Below are 15,803 nucleotides of genomic sequence, written 5' to 3' on the forward strand. Positions count from 1 at the left end.
ATTGGTTATGTATATGCCAAAGTGTCTTATCCAAGCAAGCAAAGGGCCCACAAGATATTGTAAATTATAGCATCCAAAGTCTAAGAGTGTGGAAAAGGTATTCGATCGTGTGCGGCGTAACCTTTCAGAATGACCCACTACGCCAACCACCTGGGTACAAAATACTAAGAAAAAGAGCAAAGTGACAATACAAAACCAGTTCGTTTTACGCGGGACGGACGCATGAAGCAACGACCCTAAAAAGGTCAGCCTGTTACAAAGTACGCCCTCCATCCCTTCCAAATTACTCGTCGTAGAAATGGATGTATTTAGAACTAAAATACATCTAGATACATCCATACCTGCGACAAGTAATTCAGAACGGGGGAAATAGAATATAAAACGTTTTTGCAAGTTGCTGCCGAGCTCAAATGAGCTCAAAATAAACATAATCCAAATAGATTAATTAAAGAAATATTCTAAAAAATATATGACAAACTATGGTGCTCTTTTTGATCCATATTAATTGTCGCTGATTTTAGTAACCCTTTGAGTAAATGTGTTTGTGTGCATGACAAATTTCAGCACGGAATGTCTTGTGTGACTATCATTTTGAAGCAATGATTTTTTTACCACAACTTTCACGAATGTCATTTTATGATAATCGTTTGCAAGCACACAAATTATTTATCAAATATTACCAAGAAAAAGTTCAGTGCTTTTCTAACTTTTTATTAATTTTTTTATTTTACTGCTTATTAGGGAGCATTTGAGCATGTTGTGGACATTTTGGCTTACATGTTATTCTCATGGTGAAAACCTTGTAAGTTAAGAAAAATCATTCTTGAAAGAACCTCACTCGTAGTCGGTTTTGTTTATTCAAAAAGCATCCAGGTTTATTTAGTTTTATGAGGGGTAAGTATCGGTTTTGTTTGGACGTGCATTATGTTGCCGCAGGGTGAGGGTGCAGGAGAGCAAGTCACTAAAGAACCTCACTCGTAGTCGTAGGACACTTTCTATCTGAACGTCGGCTTTCTATCCGAACGTTGGAAAGCTGCAAAAATGACGGAGTCCACCTTATCCTGTCCACCTTTTCCCCCTCCTGAGGAAGCACCTCCTGTCGAAGATCCCAGCGATCTCGTGACCTCTCACCCACGAGGCGCCGGCACACGAAACATTGAGCGCGAACACAACAAATGGACATGAAAAAAAATGCTTCTCCCGGCTAAAACCACATTTGAAGCAGGCAGCCAGCCTGGTATCGCAACGATTGTACTACCAAGACATGATCCCAACTGGGCTACACCTGAAGCAACCACACCAAAAGCAGAACTCGTACAAGGCCGGCCTGAAGCACAGGCACGCAGCGGCTAGCGGCCTAGCAAGGGCCGAATTGCTCCGTAGGTAGCACCTACATACACTACAGGGCCAACGATAAAGGGGGCCTTTACCATTGTGCTAGCTGCAGGCCTGCTGGGCGTGGCGTCAAGCATGAGAAGAAGCAGGCAGGCAGGCACATGCGATGACGCGGAGGCACCATCGCTCCTTTCCTCGGTGGCGCCATTTTCTCCTGTCCCCTTGGCAGATTGTGCGGAGGTCCATACGATGACGGACAGCGCACGCATGGTCCCTGCTCAAGCCGCGGCAGCAGCATATTCTTCTGAAAATGCAACGGGGTCGGTTGAGGATTGCCTGGATTCTTCACTGACAGAGTGAGTCTCTGAACTTCCCTGCTGAAGGGCCTCCAGATCCCTGAAGATAAAACAACAAGTCCTCATGTCAAGAGCTAAAGCATGCCGTTTGTGGTGCTTGATGTATTTGAACTGCCAAAACATCTTATATTTAGGAACAGAGGATGTAGTAGGGAACAGTTCATGTATCATGTATGGATGATAGTGTAGGTTCTTAGGTCTGAATTGTGATTAGATTAATCACTGCTTATTTATCGACAGTGTAAGGGATTTTGGGCAATTTACAAGTTCAGTACACGTACAGGTTACAATGCTACCTCAACTAGATGTGATTAGCCTATGGAACATGTTGCAGAAACAGGTTAAGCCTATGTAAGTATGTAACATGTTGCACGAAGTTCCAATGCTACAAATGTTGCCTCAACCTGCCTCAAATCATTTCTGAATAATTATGTTCTTAAAGGATCAACACAGTCACAAGTGACAAGCCTATGGAACATGTTACAGGAAGTTCCATAATCCTGGAGATTTGATAGATTATGTATTCATGTGTGAACATAAGAGCCATCGACACGCTAAATTGAGTGACATAATTATGAACTGCAAGCATCACTGCAGCATATAATTAAACATGACTATTTTCAAGGACAATACTGGCAATTTCACGGTTTATATTATTCTGCATGATGCGACAGAAAGAGCGTAGTATAGATGCTACTGGCTTTATTAAAAATGGGCATCTAAATCACTAGAAAATATTCATCAACAGAGATCCTGTACTGCAGGCATCAGTATGCAACTTACTCAGTAGTGGGATTGCATGATACTAGAAAGCATGGCAAGTGAAACAGCCACTCAGAGATCTGATCTGGCCATTCTTTGTAACGTGTGATGTCTTTTTGGCCTTCCTGCAAAGGTGTTCGTCTTGGCTTGCTGTTGCTGCATCACGCATCCCTTGTGCTTTTCTTTGAGCAGACCTGAGGGTGTTCAAAATTCTGTCCAGGGAAAATGATCGTTTCTTCTCGAGTTTCATCTGAGATAATGAAAGTATGGATACAATAGAAGGTCAACTAGACGGCAATAGAGAAAAACAAAACAATGAACCATCTTACAGTAAATAATGCAAGCATCACGCCCAATATGAGCACATAAAGATATAAAATATACTCTTAACCAGTGACATGAGACAACAGTTACAAGTAGACATGCTACAGTTCATACTGGTCCCAGTTTTTTTCTTCTAAAAGGAGCTAGGCCAAAAAATATACTTGGGCGGCTGGAGATGTATGTTTTGATATGGTTCCTGCAAACAAATATAGCTGGAAAAAGACTGTCTGACAAAGAATGGCTGAAAGTAAGAGCCCCCAAGAATATGACTGATGTCCTGTCTAATGGATTGGATGCTTGCACTAAGCAGTTGTTCTTTTGGAAAATGTTCTCACATGCTTATTTCGGTGGAGGAAGAGGATGCCAATCCTAAGACTAGTCAGATTTTATCTTGTTCTGTAGCTAGACTTGCTTAGTTCACTATTTGGATCCTTTGGCTCGTTGCTACTATAATATTTATGGATGAGTAAAATATTTCAGTAGGGCAGTAGGGCTCTTACTGCTTACATAAAAAAACAGTTAGAAATTATGAAATAGTCTGAAGCACATACCACTAGCTTCTGAATTGCAGCCTCGGCTTTCGCTTTTTGAAGATTCTCCCAAGCAGTAAGTTTTGCTTCTTCTCTCTCAACCCTTTTAACAATGGTAGAGTGATCAGCATTTCATGATTTCATCGAATAAATTTACTTTGCAGAGTTTTAGCAACGGTAAAAAATTGGATATTTGCACAACATACCAGATAAGCAGGTCACGTTATATATTTTCACTTTTTCAGAAGTTAAGCTTCAAGTATTACTGTATGAAAGTGGTTTAAAATAGCAGAGGTATGCCTGAACAAAAAGCAGCATTTATCGTAAGCACTGGTCCCTTACTTTAATGTGCATTTTGTTTCTGTTGATTCCCAGGAAGAAGATTTAGAGTCCACCGTCTTTTTGTTCCACTCTAACATATTTGTAGAATTCTTGTTAGAGGCTTGTGTTACATGTTTCTTGGACCATCTGGTAAGACTCACTCGCTCATCCATCTGCACATCCCTGATCTCAAGATCAGAGAAACAGCTCTCCCTCTCTTTGGCTTGTTGCATTGAGAATGAACGAACAAATGAAGGCCTTGCGCTGGGCGAAGAAGACCTACTTAGATCTGGACTAGTTTGAGTTGCGGTATCCTTCCTTGAAATTATAGGGGTGGCAATGGGGGCTGAATCTTCTACGAACTCAGCCTCTTCGCCTGATATGAAACCAAACAAACAAGCATCAGCTGAAGATTTACTTAATTCTCATTAGGTACAGTAAAAGCATAAGATCAACTTCTGGTGATATTCAGCTTGCAAGTGCTATGATAAAATCAGTTACCAAGTTACCAAGATACCAAATGCCAAAAACTAGTGTTTATAATGCAACTCATGAGGAGCTTCACAATTTAACAGTGCTTTAGCAACCAGAGAGACAACCGCAAACCCCAAACAGAGGGTTGCCCTCTACATGTTTATACTTTGTAGACCCATAATTCAATACTAAGCAATAGGCTAAAAATGATGGGTAGAAATTTCTTAATACCTTGTACAGATTCTTGGGTGCTGGGCAATGATGCAGATGACTCAATTGCAGTATCTAGTCGTCGGCGCACCATGGTAGATTGCATAGCAGGAGACCCGATATGTGCTAGAGAAGACCCGCCAACTATGCCAATACCGAACTCATCACCAGCTGTTCCACTTGTGTAGCTCCCAACATTACTTTTCGCCCCACCATAGTGTTCAGGTATCAGTACTCCAGCCAAGAAAGGTGAGTTTGCTGCTAAATGCCCAACTCTCCCACTGTCAAACAAAGAGACAGATGAAGATACAGATGAATACTGTCCACCAAATCTTCCAGGAGGCCCAAGAGGACCACTTTTAGCCTTCGGCCGTCGAGCATGGGGCAATGTGGCGGTCTTCTCACGCGCATCGCCGGCGTTTGATTTGGGACTGAAGATCCACCTCTCCGCATCCTCCCATTTTGAGGGCAGTGTCCTCCTACTGTTGAGAGGAAATGCCATGCTGCTGCCTGGGTACCTCCTAGTATTATTACCTTTGGAAGGAAGAGGCACTCTCTCCGAGCTCCACCCCTTCTGGTACCCCAAGGCCGACGGCCGGTGCCGCCGCGGATAGCTCGGCGTGCCGGGACTAGGGAACACGCCGGAGCTGATCTGCGACGACACAAGTCCCTTGCTCGCAAACCCGGCGCCTCCGACCACAAAGCCCGGAGAAAACGGAGTCCCGCTGTTGAACCCGGCGCTGCCGAAGTCGAGCGAGGCCGGCCGCTGCTTCAGCCCCTTCCTACCGTGCAGGTAAACAGCCTCTGTCCGGCACCGTCGCTGGCTCTGGCATTCTGTCGAACAGCACACAAGCATACAAGATTGGAAAACCTCACACCACCTAGTACTACGTTGCAGACCTGGAAATCTCGTACGTACCTCGGATGGCAGTGGCGCCGCCCGCCGGGCTCTTGGCCGGTTCCTGCCACTCTCCCTTCGCCCCGCACTGCGCCTCCTCGTCGTCGTGCGGCTCCGTGAACGCTGCGGAGGCTTCAGGGAGCGCAAACTCTCTTAATAGGGCTGTAAAGTGGAGCTCCAGCAAGAACGCTGGTAAGAATACAAGCCGTGAGCTGTGAGCTGGGTGCTCACCACTGGCACTGGAGGATGAAGTGGCGGCCAGCCCGTCTGTCTCCAGATCTGTGTCCATGTCGCCATCCGCGCGCACGAATCCGGCCAAAGGCTGCAGCCAACCATCAAGCACCGATTAAAAAGTTAATCTTGCAAAGCTGGAAACCGGAGAGAATCCCAGGGTGGGTGGTGCCCCCCCTCCGCTCCTTTTTCGCTTGCTAGCGAGGGCGATGCTGCAAGAATCAAGATGGCGATGATGGTGCCTATCCTCAACCCTCGGGCCCTCCGGCTTTGTCGTTAGATCGCTAGATTCACTCGCTAATCATGTCATTCCTGGGTCTTACCCTCCACTTTCCGGAAAGGCTCATGTGGTGTGTGGTCACCTGCGACAGGCCATGGTGCTCTCTGGCTAGATCTGCATGGCGCCACGCCCATGCCATTGCCACAGCTCGCAATGCTGAGAGACTCTAGGTGCGAATATTAATCGAGGCCAAGGAACGCAGCAATGGGTGGTGGAGGAGAGGGGCGAGACCAACCGAGTCGCAGCCCAAGGAGCCGCTGCCGCTGCCGCTGCTCCCGCCGCGGCCGCCCGTGGAGCTCGTCGAGTAGCCGTCGTCCGCCCCCGCTCTTCCCCACCGACGCCGCCCCCTCCGCTGCCGCATTGCCCTCTCCGATGCCGACGCCGAGGCAGCCTCCTCCTGCTCCCCCATTACGCCCCGGACCTCCAGCTCGCAATCACCGGCGCCCCGCATTTTGTCTCAAAAACAAGAAAGCGAGAATCCCACCTGCCGTCTGCCGCCTGCCGCCTGCCTCGTCAGTGAGTCTGCTGTGCTCTCCCCCTCAACCGGCGGTGGCCATTAAAAGTGGCGGGTATGGAGGAGTGAGAAGTCCTGGCATTTTAATAGACGTGTCAGGCGGTGAGCCCGAGCGGATTGGGACGTGGGTGTACGTCCGGCATCTCGAGGCCGCGAGGCGAGGCAACGTGAGCCGAGGCGAGCTCCAAGAACGTGCGCGGCGCTGAAATCAACGGACAGTTTACCCCGATCGGCGCCCCCGTCCATGTCGGTGTCGCACTTGTTGTTTCTTCTGCCCCGCGGCGCAGGGAACCCCCTCACCAACTCCACCCACCGCACCTCCCGTGCCGTCGCCACCCGTCTCCGTACTCGGTTCACGTCGGTTTATTACTGCAGCATAGTTGTCTCGTGACGACGGTCGGTTGCCGTGAAACAATGGCAATGGCATGCAACGGACGGCGTCCTGGTCGAGGAGTGAAAGCCCAGGCGTGAAACAATGCAGGCGCGGGGTCCCGGCTGGCCCCGCGCCGCGGTGGCCGCAGCTGGAGCGACGGCGACCTCTCTGCTTGCAAGCGCGCAGTTTCAGCGCATCCGGCTAACCATGGAGCATGTGGATCTACTGCGGTGGAACGACGGTGGTTGGTTCAGGTTGCATGGGGCCGCCGGATGGGAGCGCCGGCAGGTGGAGCACGGTAGCAGTGCGCCAGCGGCTGTGGCCACGTGCCGTGCTACTGCCGTGTCGCCACGGTTCGCCGAACATGGCACAGAGCTTGGGGTGTAGGATGTGCGTCGTTCGGTGGCACCAAAGCTCACCCCGTCACATGCTATGCTGCCAGGGTCCGGCCAAACAAATCGTATTTAGCGAATCTTTTCTCCATAAATGGACTAAACATGAAATCCGTGCAGAGTTTTGAGCGATGATGGCGACCAATCATGTGGAAGGTCGTTCGGTGGTCAACTGGAAGGCGTTTTTCTGCCCAGAAAATATCGGAGATCTTGGTCTGTTTCTTTTATTAAACTCCTGTGTCTAGGGTTAGAGCATCTACGGCTGGACTTGGCAAATTCAGTATCACATATGTCCGCCGTATATCTTAAATCCAGACTCTTAAAGTCATGCAGATCGATCATACATCCCATTCACACGTAAATAACAAATGTTTGGTAGCGAATATAAAATAGTGTTTACATAAAATTTATTTTAAATACACAACTCAAACATCAGCTCTTTGATTTTCATTATGGGTCCAGATATGCTCCACAAGATCATTCAGAAGCTGCACGTGCACCTGATGATCTCGAAGATTCTGATGCATTTGCAGAAAGTTTAGGAGCTAAGTTGCATCTTGATCTTCCGGGATTTTAACGTGTTCTCCTGGTGCTTCGAAATCATTGGTTTGTGCTACACCATCACCCCCATCCTCGATAATCATATTGTGCAAAATAATACAACATGTCACGAGCTGCCACAAAGTTTCTGATTCCCACACCATTGCACCGCCACGAACAATTCCTCAACGAGCTTGAAGCACACCAAATACCTTCTCCACATCCTTCCTAGCCGCTTCCTGCATTGTTGCAAAGTGGCTTTGTTTATTTCCATGCGGTTCAGATATGGTCTTCACAAATGTCACCCACTAAGGATAGATGCCATTAGCAAAATAGTATCTCATGTTGTAGTCTCGACCGTTGATCGACGGTGTAGTTGCGCGGCGGTGATTCCCCATTGCAAAGCCTCCTCAACACCGGAGATCGTTGAAGCACGTTGTTGTCATTATGAGAACCCGGCATTTTAAAGAATGCATACCAAATTCATAAGCCATGTAATGTTATCGCTTCTAGTATGATGGTGGCCTCTTTGGTGTGACCTTCATACATTCCCCGCAAACTTTTGAGGGTAGTTTTTTCATTGCCAATGCATGCAATCAATTGATCCAAACATTCCTGGAAACTCCCTGGCCTCTCCAATAGCCAACAACTTCTCGTGTCCTATCGAAGACTAGCATCTTCAAGCAGCTCCAAGCATCTTGCAGCATGTAGAAGAATAAAGAATAGCAATTTATATTTAACAAACGTGTTGTAACATTAATGCCCAGAGATACTTCCTCGACTTCGTGCGAGAAAGCAATCCCGGACGGGAGCGACAGAGGCGGCGGCGGCGGGGGGCTTTAGGCCATGCAGCGGCAGGACGCAGCAAGCGCGGCGCGGGGGACGGTTGGCGCATCGGGGTGACAGGGGGCGCGGGCAGGTGAGAGAGCGCAGGAGCCAGCGCGGCGCTGGCGAGCGCAGGCAGGCAACACGTGGTGGTGGTAGCAGCAAGAGCAGCGGGAGGCGAGCAGCAGGGAGGCTGCGCGCGCGGCGGCAGCACCAAACGCGGCGGAGGGGCTCGGCCTCGCCGGAATTTTCGCCCCGGGTCCCGGATGGGAGTGGGGCTGGTCGTGTTCGAACGCCCTCGACGTGGCGAGGCGAATGGTGGCCGTGGATATTGTGGCGGTGGTATACAGTGGCGCCGACGATGAGGTCTTGCGTCGGCCGAAGGTTGAGCTCGACGAGCTCGAGCATTTGGCTTCGGATTCGTTGTTTCGAGGGGTTCATGCACTGCCTGGGATACGAAGAAGCGCGACAGTGGCTTTGGTTCGACCCGGGGTGGACGAGATCGACCACCACGAGATCGCTGGCGGAAGCAGAGCCACGGCAGAGCAATTTAATGGTGGTCACATGATCTAGCTACGGATCGAGAGCAGCAACAAGGGGTTTGCGTTGAGATGCTCACCGCGGAGCTCAAGATGGCTCGGTGGAGGTCTAGGAGCAATAGAGGTTGACGGAGCCGTGATAGCGCCTGGTGGCCGAAGGTGGAGAAGACAACGGCGACGACGCGCTGCAGGGGCCCCGGGCTCATTCCGGTTGGCGTAGGCGATGTAACGGCCAGCGGCGGAGCTCTATGACATGCCTGCGAGGCAAGGGCTGGCCGGTGGCCGCGGCAGTGTGAGGTAGCCGGCGGCGATGGAGCTCAGTCGACGGGGATCTGGGGCGAGAGGGAGAGAGGCTGATAGGGAGGAGGGAGTGGGAGCGGTAGGTGGGGGAGGGGAGACCGAGGCGTCGGTGGTGAGCCGGCTCGGTGGCGACCTCGGGCGCAGTCGGGCGCGCCCGATGAATAGAAGGAGAAGGCGGCCCGGGGGGTTAGGTGGGCTGGCAAGGCCACGCAGGTGGGCCTGTCCCTGGTGGGCCAAGGCCCGGGGGGCAGGGGAAGCTTTTCTCTTTTTCTTTGCCTTTTCTAACTTTGTTTATGTTTTGCATTTTCTTTAAGTACCAAATGAGTTTGTTTTGAACAAAACTTGGCACATAAATCTAACACAATACCTTGAGATGGAATAAAAGGTTCAGGGTCAAAAGGAGTTGTCTAACCATTTTTTTCGAATTTGAAAAGGCCAATTTAAATGTTGTTGGACCACTAAATAAATTTCCAGGGGCACTTTGGGAATCCAAAAGAGGTTGGTTCCAACATTAAAATTACTCAGTGATTATTGCAACATCATGAACATTTTAGTTCTGACATTTGAAAACTTTTAAAGTTTGAGTTGATTTTGAATTTGAACAGGGTTTGAAGCAACACGAGTTTATCAATAGTAAATGTGGTGATGTGGCGTCATTAGCAAGGAATTACTGTAACTTAATTATCCGGGCGTCACAATTCCTCTCCGCTACAAGAAATCTCATCCCAAGATTTAAGGGGTGGAGTAAGGGGGAAAGACTCGGGAAGGACGGAGCTCAACACAAGATAGGTACCTGGGGACTATCCCAATGAACATGGCAGAGGCATCCCTTGAGTTGAAATTCAAGAAAGTCATCGAGAGCAAGGTAAGGAGGTTCAATAAGAAGCTTCAACCGGGTAGGCAATCGCTCGTTGCCTGAAACAGAGGGTGAAAGGGTTCAAAGTGATGGGAATAAGTATTGTGTCTGATACCAGAATAAATCACTAGGAAGGTGGCTCGTGATTTACTTGCGAAGCCAAGCACGAGGGACAATTTTGGAAAATAGGGATGTACAGGAGAGTCAGGTTTCGATCTTGTGGAACTGTGGGTTATGGGCCCACCATGTGGGTTAAAAGCAGGAAGGCCCTAACATTTTGCACGGTCATGATAGCAAAGCGGGTCAGAGGATAGCACGTCAATTACGTTGGCAACAACGTTGGTACCAAGGGCGAGGGACGAAGAGAACCATTTTCCTGCTCGTTAAGATGAGGCGGACCAATAGGCAAAGTTCTCGTCCATCGGTGGCTACCGGAATGTCATCAACAATAGTAACAAGGTTTTACTGATAGAGTTTGTACACCGAGGTGTTTACATAAGCAGGTAATTATCACTGCTCGTATATGTTAGGTTACAAGAAAGGTTAATCAAAACAATGGAAAGGAAAGTGTAGACTCGAATCAGTTATCGGTGTCCTTGAGTGTCTAACAACTCAGAACCCATGGAAAATTTGGATCAATGAGAAATAGTTGATGAAAAACTCATAAGAAGTTTTGTAGTTCCATGATATTCTCGAGATTCCAGAGGGTAATACTCGAGGGTAGAGAAGAACAGAGGTTGGACATGTGAAGTGATCTGCAGAAGACAAGTACTTTGACTTGTCCGAGAAATGGGATCAAAGTAGAACTATATGGTCGGAACCACGGTGGCATAGTACCAAACATAGATACAATATGAACTTGTCACGAGGGGATTATTATTATAGCAAGAAGCTTCCATGATAAGTTCCACATCGGGTCCATGGGCATGATCACAAAAGTTCAAGGTTGACTCCCACTTCATCAATGCATAACTTCCATTTACTTCTCGTCTTCGATGAAGTTGTAGGGTTAAACTTCACAAGTAAATAACTCAAGCTCGGAGTAGAGCATGATTGAGGATGCAGAAAATACAATTTACCAAAGGCATTATGTATCCGAGGAAAAGCTCACAAGGTTACTGTATATGAAGGACGTTGTCGGATAGAACCCCACAAAGGATCTGGTGGTTCACAAGGGATCTGATGTGAGCATCGGTACTCAACCAGAAGAAGAAAGAATGCAAGGATATCAGATTATAGAAACAACTGACTAATTCTAAGCTCGGATGCAAAGGGATTATGATTTCCAAAACGGGGGATCAGAAGCAAAGGCTCTGATCAAAGACAATTAAGTAGAATAGACATAGATTAACAATCAATCAAGGTTTGATTTGTCAAACACCAGCTCATGTACGGGGTGACGTCTGAGCCGAAAGGAATAATTCTAATTAGGACTGATGATCGCGAGCATTCACAAACAAATCGAATCAAATGCTCGAAATTACGATGACAAAGGATGATATAATGAGTATTGCTAGACATATGGAGTAACCATAATGCAAGCAGATAAGTATTTGCAAAGCAATAGTTGGAGAGGATTATCGGAAGATCGGATAATACTCCAAAGTATCTTGTGAATCACTTGATCAACTAGGAATGAACAAATCCTCGAAAAGTCCGAGGAATTATTCATAGGGGTATTCATGCAGCAAAGAACTGCAGGGCAGTAAGCATAAAGGATTCTCAGAACATTAGAGAGTATTTCAAGACATCTTGTAATAACAAGAGCAACTGGGAATGAAGGAATGAACGGCAATGTAGGTGGTTACTCATAAGGATTTATCGGTGATAGGGATCGCATCGGCGAAGGGCACAAGGGTCTCGGGAAAACTTCGCAAAGTATCTTCAAGATCTTCTGGTGCACCAAGCAATCATCTGGAGTGAGGGGCTCTCCGGGAGAAAGTATTTACGAGAACCTAGAGTTAGAGTTGGCAAAATCATTTAACCCGAATAGAAGAGAGGTTAGATTCTTAGAGTATAGACAAGGAATAAAAGATCCTAATACCACCCAATGGCGACGTGGGCCCGTAAGCCACACAACCATGTTAGCAAATAAGTTTTTCAAAGTCTAGACTCAACTTTGGCGAAGGAGTTGGAAAGGGGATTCCTACAGGCAGTCGGCTCTGATATCAACTTGTGACGCCCCCGATTCAACCATACACTAATCATAGACGCAAATGTGTACGATCAAGATTAGGGACTCACGGGAAGATATCACAACACAACTCTAGACACAAATCAAAATAATATAAGCTTCATATTACAACCCAGGGGCCTCGAGCGCTCGAATACAAACTTGATACACAAGAGTCAGCGGAAGCAACAATATCTCAGTACAGACATAAGTTAACACTACAAAAAAAGACACATCCATGACATTTTGGGCCGAACGAAATTTTTTTCTGTCATACATATGACATTTCTATGACGATAATTGTGACAAAACCCGGTATCATCATAGATGTGGTGGGCTCCTACTTCTATGACAAAAAATCATGACAGAAAATTGGCTTTTCGTCCTGGGCGGGCCGGAGACGCAGCTGCATGACATTCTTTGGGCCGTCCATGACGGAAAAAACCGTGGTAGAAGCAAGGGGGAGGAAAATTTTGGGGAGTTCCCGGTTACGGTGGGAGGTCGGGGGCCGAGCGATGCGCGTTTCTCTCATACACGTACGCGCGTGTGTGCGAGGCGTTGGCTCTAACTGAACCCGAGCGAGGCGTTGGGCTCTAATTGAACCCGAGCGATTGCACTGCAGGCTACGCGTTACTGAACCCGAGCGATCGATCGATGGATGTTAACTGAACCCGATCGAGCCATTACTTCGCTACTGCTGCTAACTGAAGCCGATCGATGCTGCCTCTGGGATGAACAGTGAGCGTTGCGGGGGGTTTGGATGAACACTGAGCGGTGGCGTTGCCTCTGGATGAACAGGACCCCGTGGTGTGGTGGAGGGCTGGATGAATAGTAGACGGTGGAGGGGTGCCCGTGGAGGGGTGGTTGAACAGGATCCCGTGGTGTGGAGGGCTGGATGAATGGTAGACGGTGGAGGGGTGCCCGTGGAGGGGTGGTTGAACAGGACCCCGTGGTGTGGAGGGATGGATGAACAGTAGACGGTGGAGGGGTGGTTGAACAGTAGCCGGTGGAGTAGCGTGCGATGGAGGCTGGATGAACATGAGCCCGTGGAGGCTGGAGGAGGTCGACGGTGGAGATGAACAGTATCCCGTGGAGTCCCGTTTTGCGGTACGCCACACCCCTCCCGATGAACAGGACCCCCGTTTCGACCGTAGCGCTCCAACACAAGTCCGTTTCCTCCGTTTTGCGGTACGCCACACCCCTCCCGATCAATAGGACCCCCGTTTCGACCGTAGGAGGTCCGTTTCCTCCGTTTTGCGGTACGCCACACCCCTCCCAATCAACAGGACCCCCGTTTCGACAGTAGGAGGTCTGTTTCCTCCGTTTTGCGGCATGCCATGTTGGGGAACGTAGCAGAATTTTAAAATTTTCTACGCATCACCAAGATCAATCTATGGAGTCATCTAGCAACGAGGGAGAGAGGAGTGCATCTACATACCCTTGTAGATCGCGCGCGGAAGCGTTCAAGAGAACGGGGTTGATGGAGTCGTAGTCGCCGTGATCCAAATCACCGATGACCTAGCGCCGAACGGATGGAACCTCCGCGTTCAACACACGTACGGTTGGGAAGACGTCTCCTCCAACTTGATCCAGCAAGGGGGGAGGAGAGGTTGATGAAGATCCAGTAGCACGAAGGCGTGGTGGTGGGAGCAATGGTGATCTCGGCAGGGCTTCGCCATGCTCAGGGAGAGGAGGAGTGTCACGGGAGGGAGAGGGAGACGCCAGGGGCTAGGGTACAGCTGCCCTCCATCCCCCCACTATATATAGGACCCCTAGGGGGCGACGGCCCTAGGAGATTGAATCTCTAAGGGGGGGGCGGCCAAGGGGGGTGGAGTGCCTCCCAAGCCAAGTGGGGCGCCCCCACCCCTAGGGTTTCCAACCCTAGGCGTAGGGGAGGCCCATGGGGGGCGCACCAGCCCACTAGGGGCTGGTTCCCCTCCCACTTCAGCCCATGGGGCCCTCCGGGATAGGTGGCCCCACCCGGTGGACCCCCGGGACCCTTCCGGTGGTCCCGGTACAATACCGATTACCCCCGAAACCTTCCCGATGGCCGAAACTTGACTTCCTATATATAAATCTTCACCTCCGGACCATTCCGAAACTCCTCGTGACGTCCGGGATCTCATCCGGGACTCCGAAAAACTTTTGGGTTACCGTATGCTAATATCTCAACAACCCTAGCGTCACCGAACCTTAAGTGTGTAGACCCTACGGGTTCGGGAGACACGAAGACATGACTGAGATGACTCTCCGGTCAATAACCAACAACGGGATCTGGATACCCATGTTGGCTCCCACATGCTCCCCGATGATCTCATCGGATGAACCACGATGTCGAGGATTCAATCAATCCATATACAATTCCCTTTGTCAATCGGTACGTTACTTGCCCGAGACTCGATCGTCGGTATCCCAATACCTCGTTCAATCTCGTTACTCGCAAGTCACTTTACTCGTACCGTAATGCATGATCCTGTGATCAACCACTTGGTCACATTGAGCTCATTATGATGATGCATTACCGAGTGGGCCCAGAGATACCTCTCCGTCATACGGAGTGACAAATCCCAGTCTCGATTCGTGCCAACCCAACAGACACTTTCAGAGATACCTGTAGTGTACCTTTATAGTCACCCAGTTACGTTGTGACGTTTGGCACACCCAAAGCACTCCTACGGTATCTGGGAGTTGCACAATCTCATGGTCTAAGGAAATGATACTTGACATTCGGAAAAGCTATAGCAAACGAACTACACGATCTTTGAGCTATGCTTAGGATTGGGTCTTGTCCATCACATCATTCTCCTAATGATGTGATCCCGTTATCAATGACATCCAATGTTCATAGTCAGGAAACCATGACTAGCTTTCGATCAACGAGCTAGTCAACTAGAGGCTCACTAGGGACGTGTTGTGGTCTATGTATTCACACATGCATTACGATTTCCGGATAACACAATTATAGCATGAACAATAGACAATTATCATGAACAAAGAAATATAATAATAACCATTTTATTATTGCCTCTAGGGCATATTTCCAACAGTCTCCCACTTGCACTAGAGTCAATAGTCTAGTTACATTGTGATGAATCGAACACCCATGCAGTTCTGGTGTTGATCATGTTTTGCTCTAGGGAGAGGTTTAGTCAACGGATCTGCCACATTCAGGTCCGTATGTACTTTACAGATATCTATGTCTCCATTTTGAACACTTTCACGAATGGAGTTGAAGCGACACTTGATATGCCTGGTCTCCCTGTGAAACCTGGGCTCCTTGGCAAGGGCAATAGCTCCAGTGTTGTCACAGAAGAGAGTCATCGGGCCCGACGCATTGGGTATGACTCCTAGGTCGGTAATGAACTCCTTCACCCAGATTGCCTCTTGTGCTGCCTCCGAGGCTGCCATGTACTCTGCTTCAGATGTAGATCCCGCCACAACGCTTTGCTTGCAACTGCACCAGCTTACTGCCCCACCATTCAAAATATACATGTATTCGGTTTGTGACTTGGAGTCATCCAGATCTGTGTCGAAGCTAGCATCAACGTAAACGAGAAACATATCCCTAGT

At 48.7% G+C, this 15,803-nt stretch overlaps 1 protein-coding gene across 4 annotated transcripts; it reads right to left on the bottom strand.

Moving 5' to 3' along the window:
- Positions 1-1,176: 1,176 nt before the first annotated feature.
- Positions 1,177-9,337, bottom strand: LOC125531363 (uncharacterized). Of its 4 annotated transcripts, none has more exons than XM_087526356.1 (8): positions 8,985-9,337; positions 5,442-5,532; positions 5,232-5,342; positions 4,334-5,146; positions 3,650-4,004; positions 3,329-3,410; positions 2,475-2,703; positions 1,177-1,731 (listed from the first exon to the last, which is right to left on the bottom strand). In XM_087526356.1, the coding sequence occupies exons 1-7, from the start codon at positions 9,108-9,110 to the stop codon at positions 2,497-2,499; spliced, it is 1,785 nt and encodes a 594-aa protein (XP_087382482.1). In that variant the 5' UTR covers positions 9,111-9,337; the 3' UTR covers positions 1,177-1,731; positions 2,475-2,496. The 4 variants fall into 4 exon arrangements, with proteins under 4 accessions (XP_087382482.1, XP_087382481.1, XP_087382484.1 ...); XM_087526355.1 differs by lacking the exon at positions 8,985-9,337 and adding an exon at positions 5,957-6,397; XM_087526358.1 differs by lacking the exon at positions 8,985-9,337 and adding an exon at positions 6,206-6,392.
- Between the last annotated feature and the right edge of the window lie 6,466 nt (positions 9,338-15,803).

Source organism: Triticum urartu, chromosome 5A (assembly GCF_056163025.1).
Source record: "Triticum urartu cultivar PI428250 chromosome 5A, HENAU_Tu73, whole genome shotgun sequence".
NCBI lineage: Eukaryota > Viridiplantae > Streptophyta > Magnoliopsida > Poales > Poaceae > Triticum > Triticum urartu.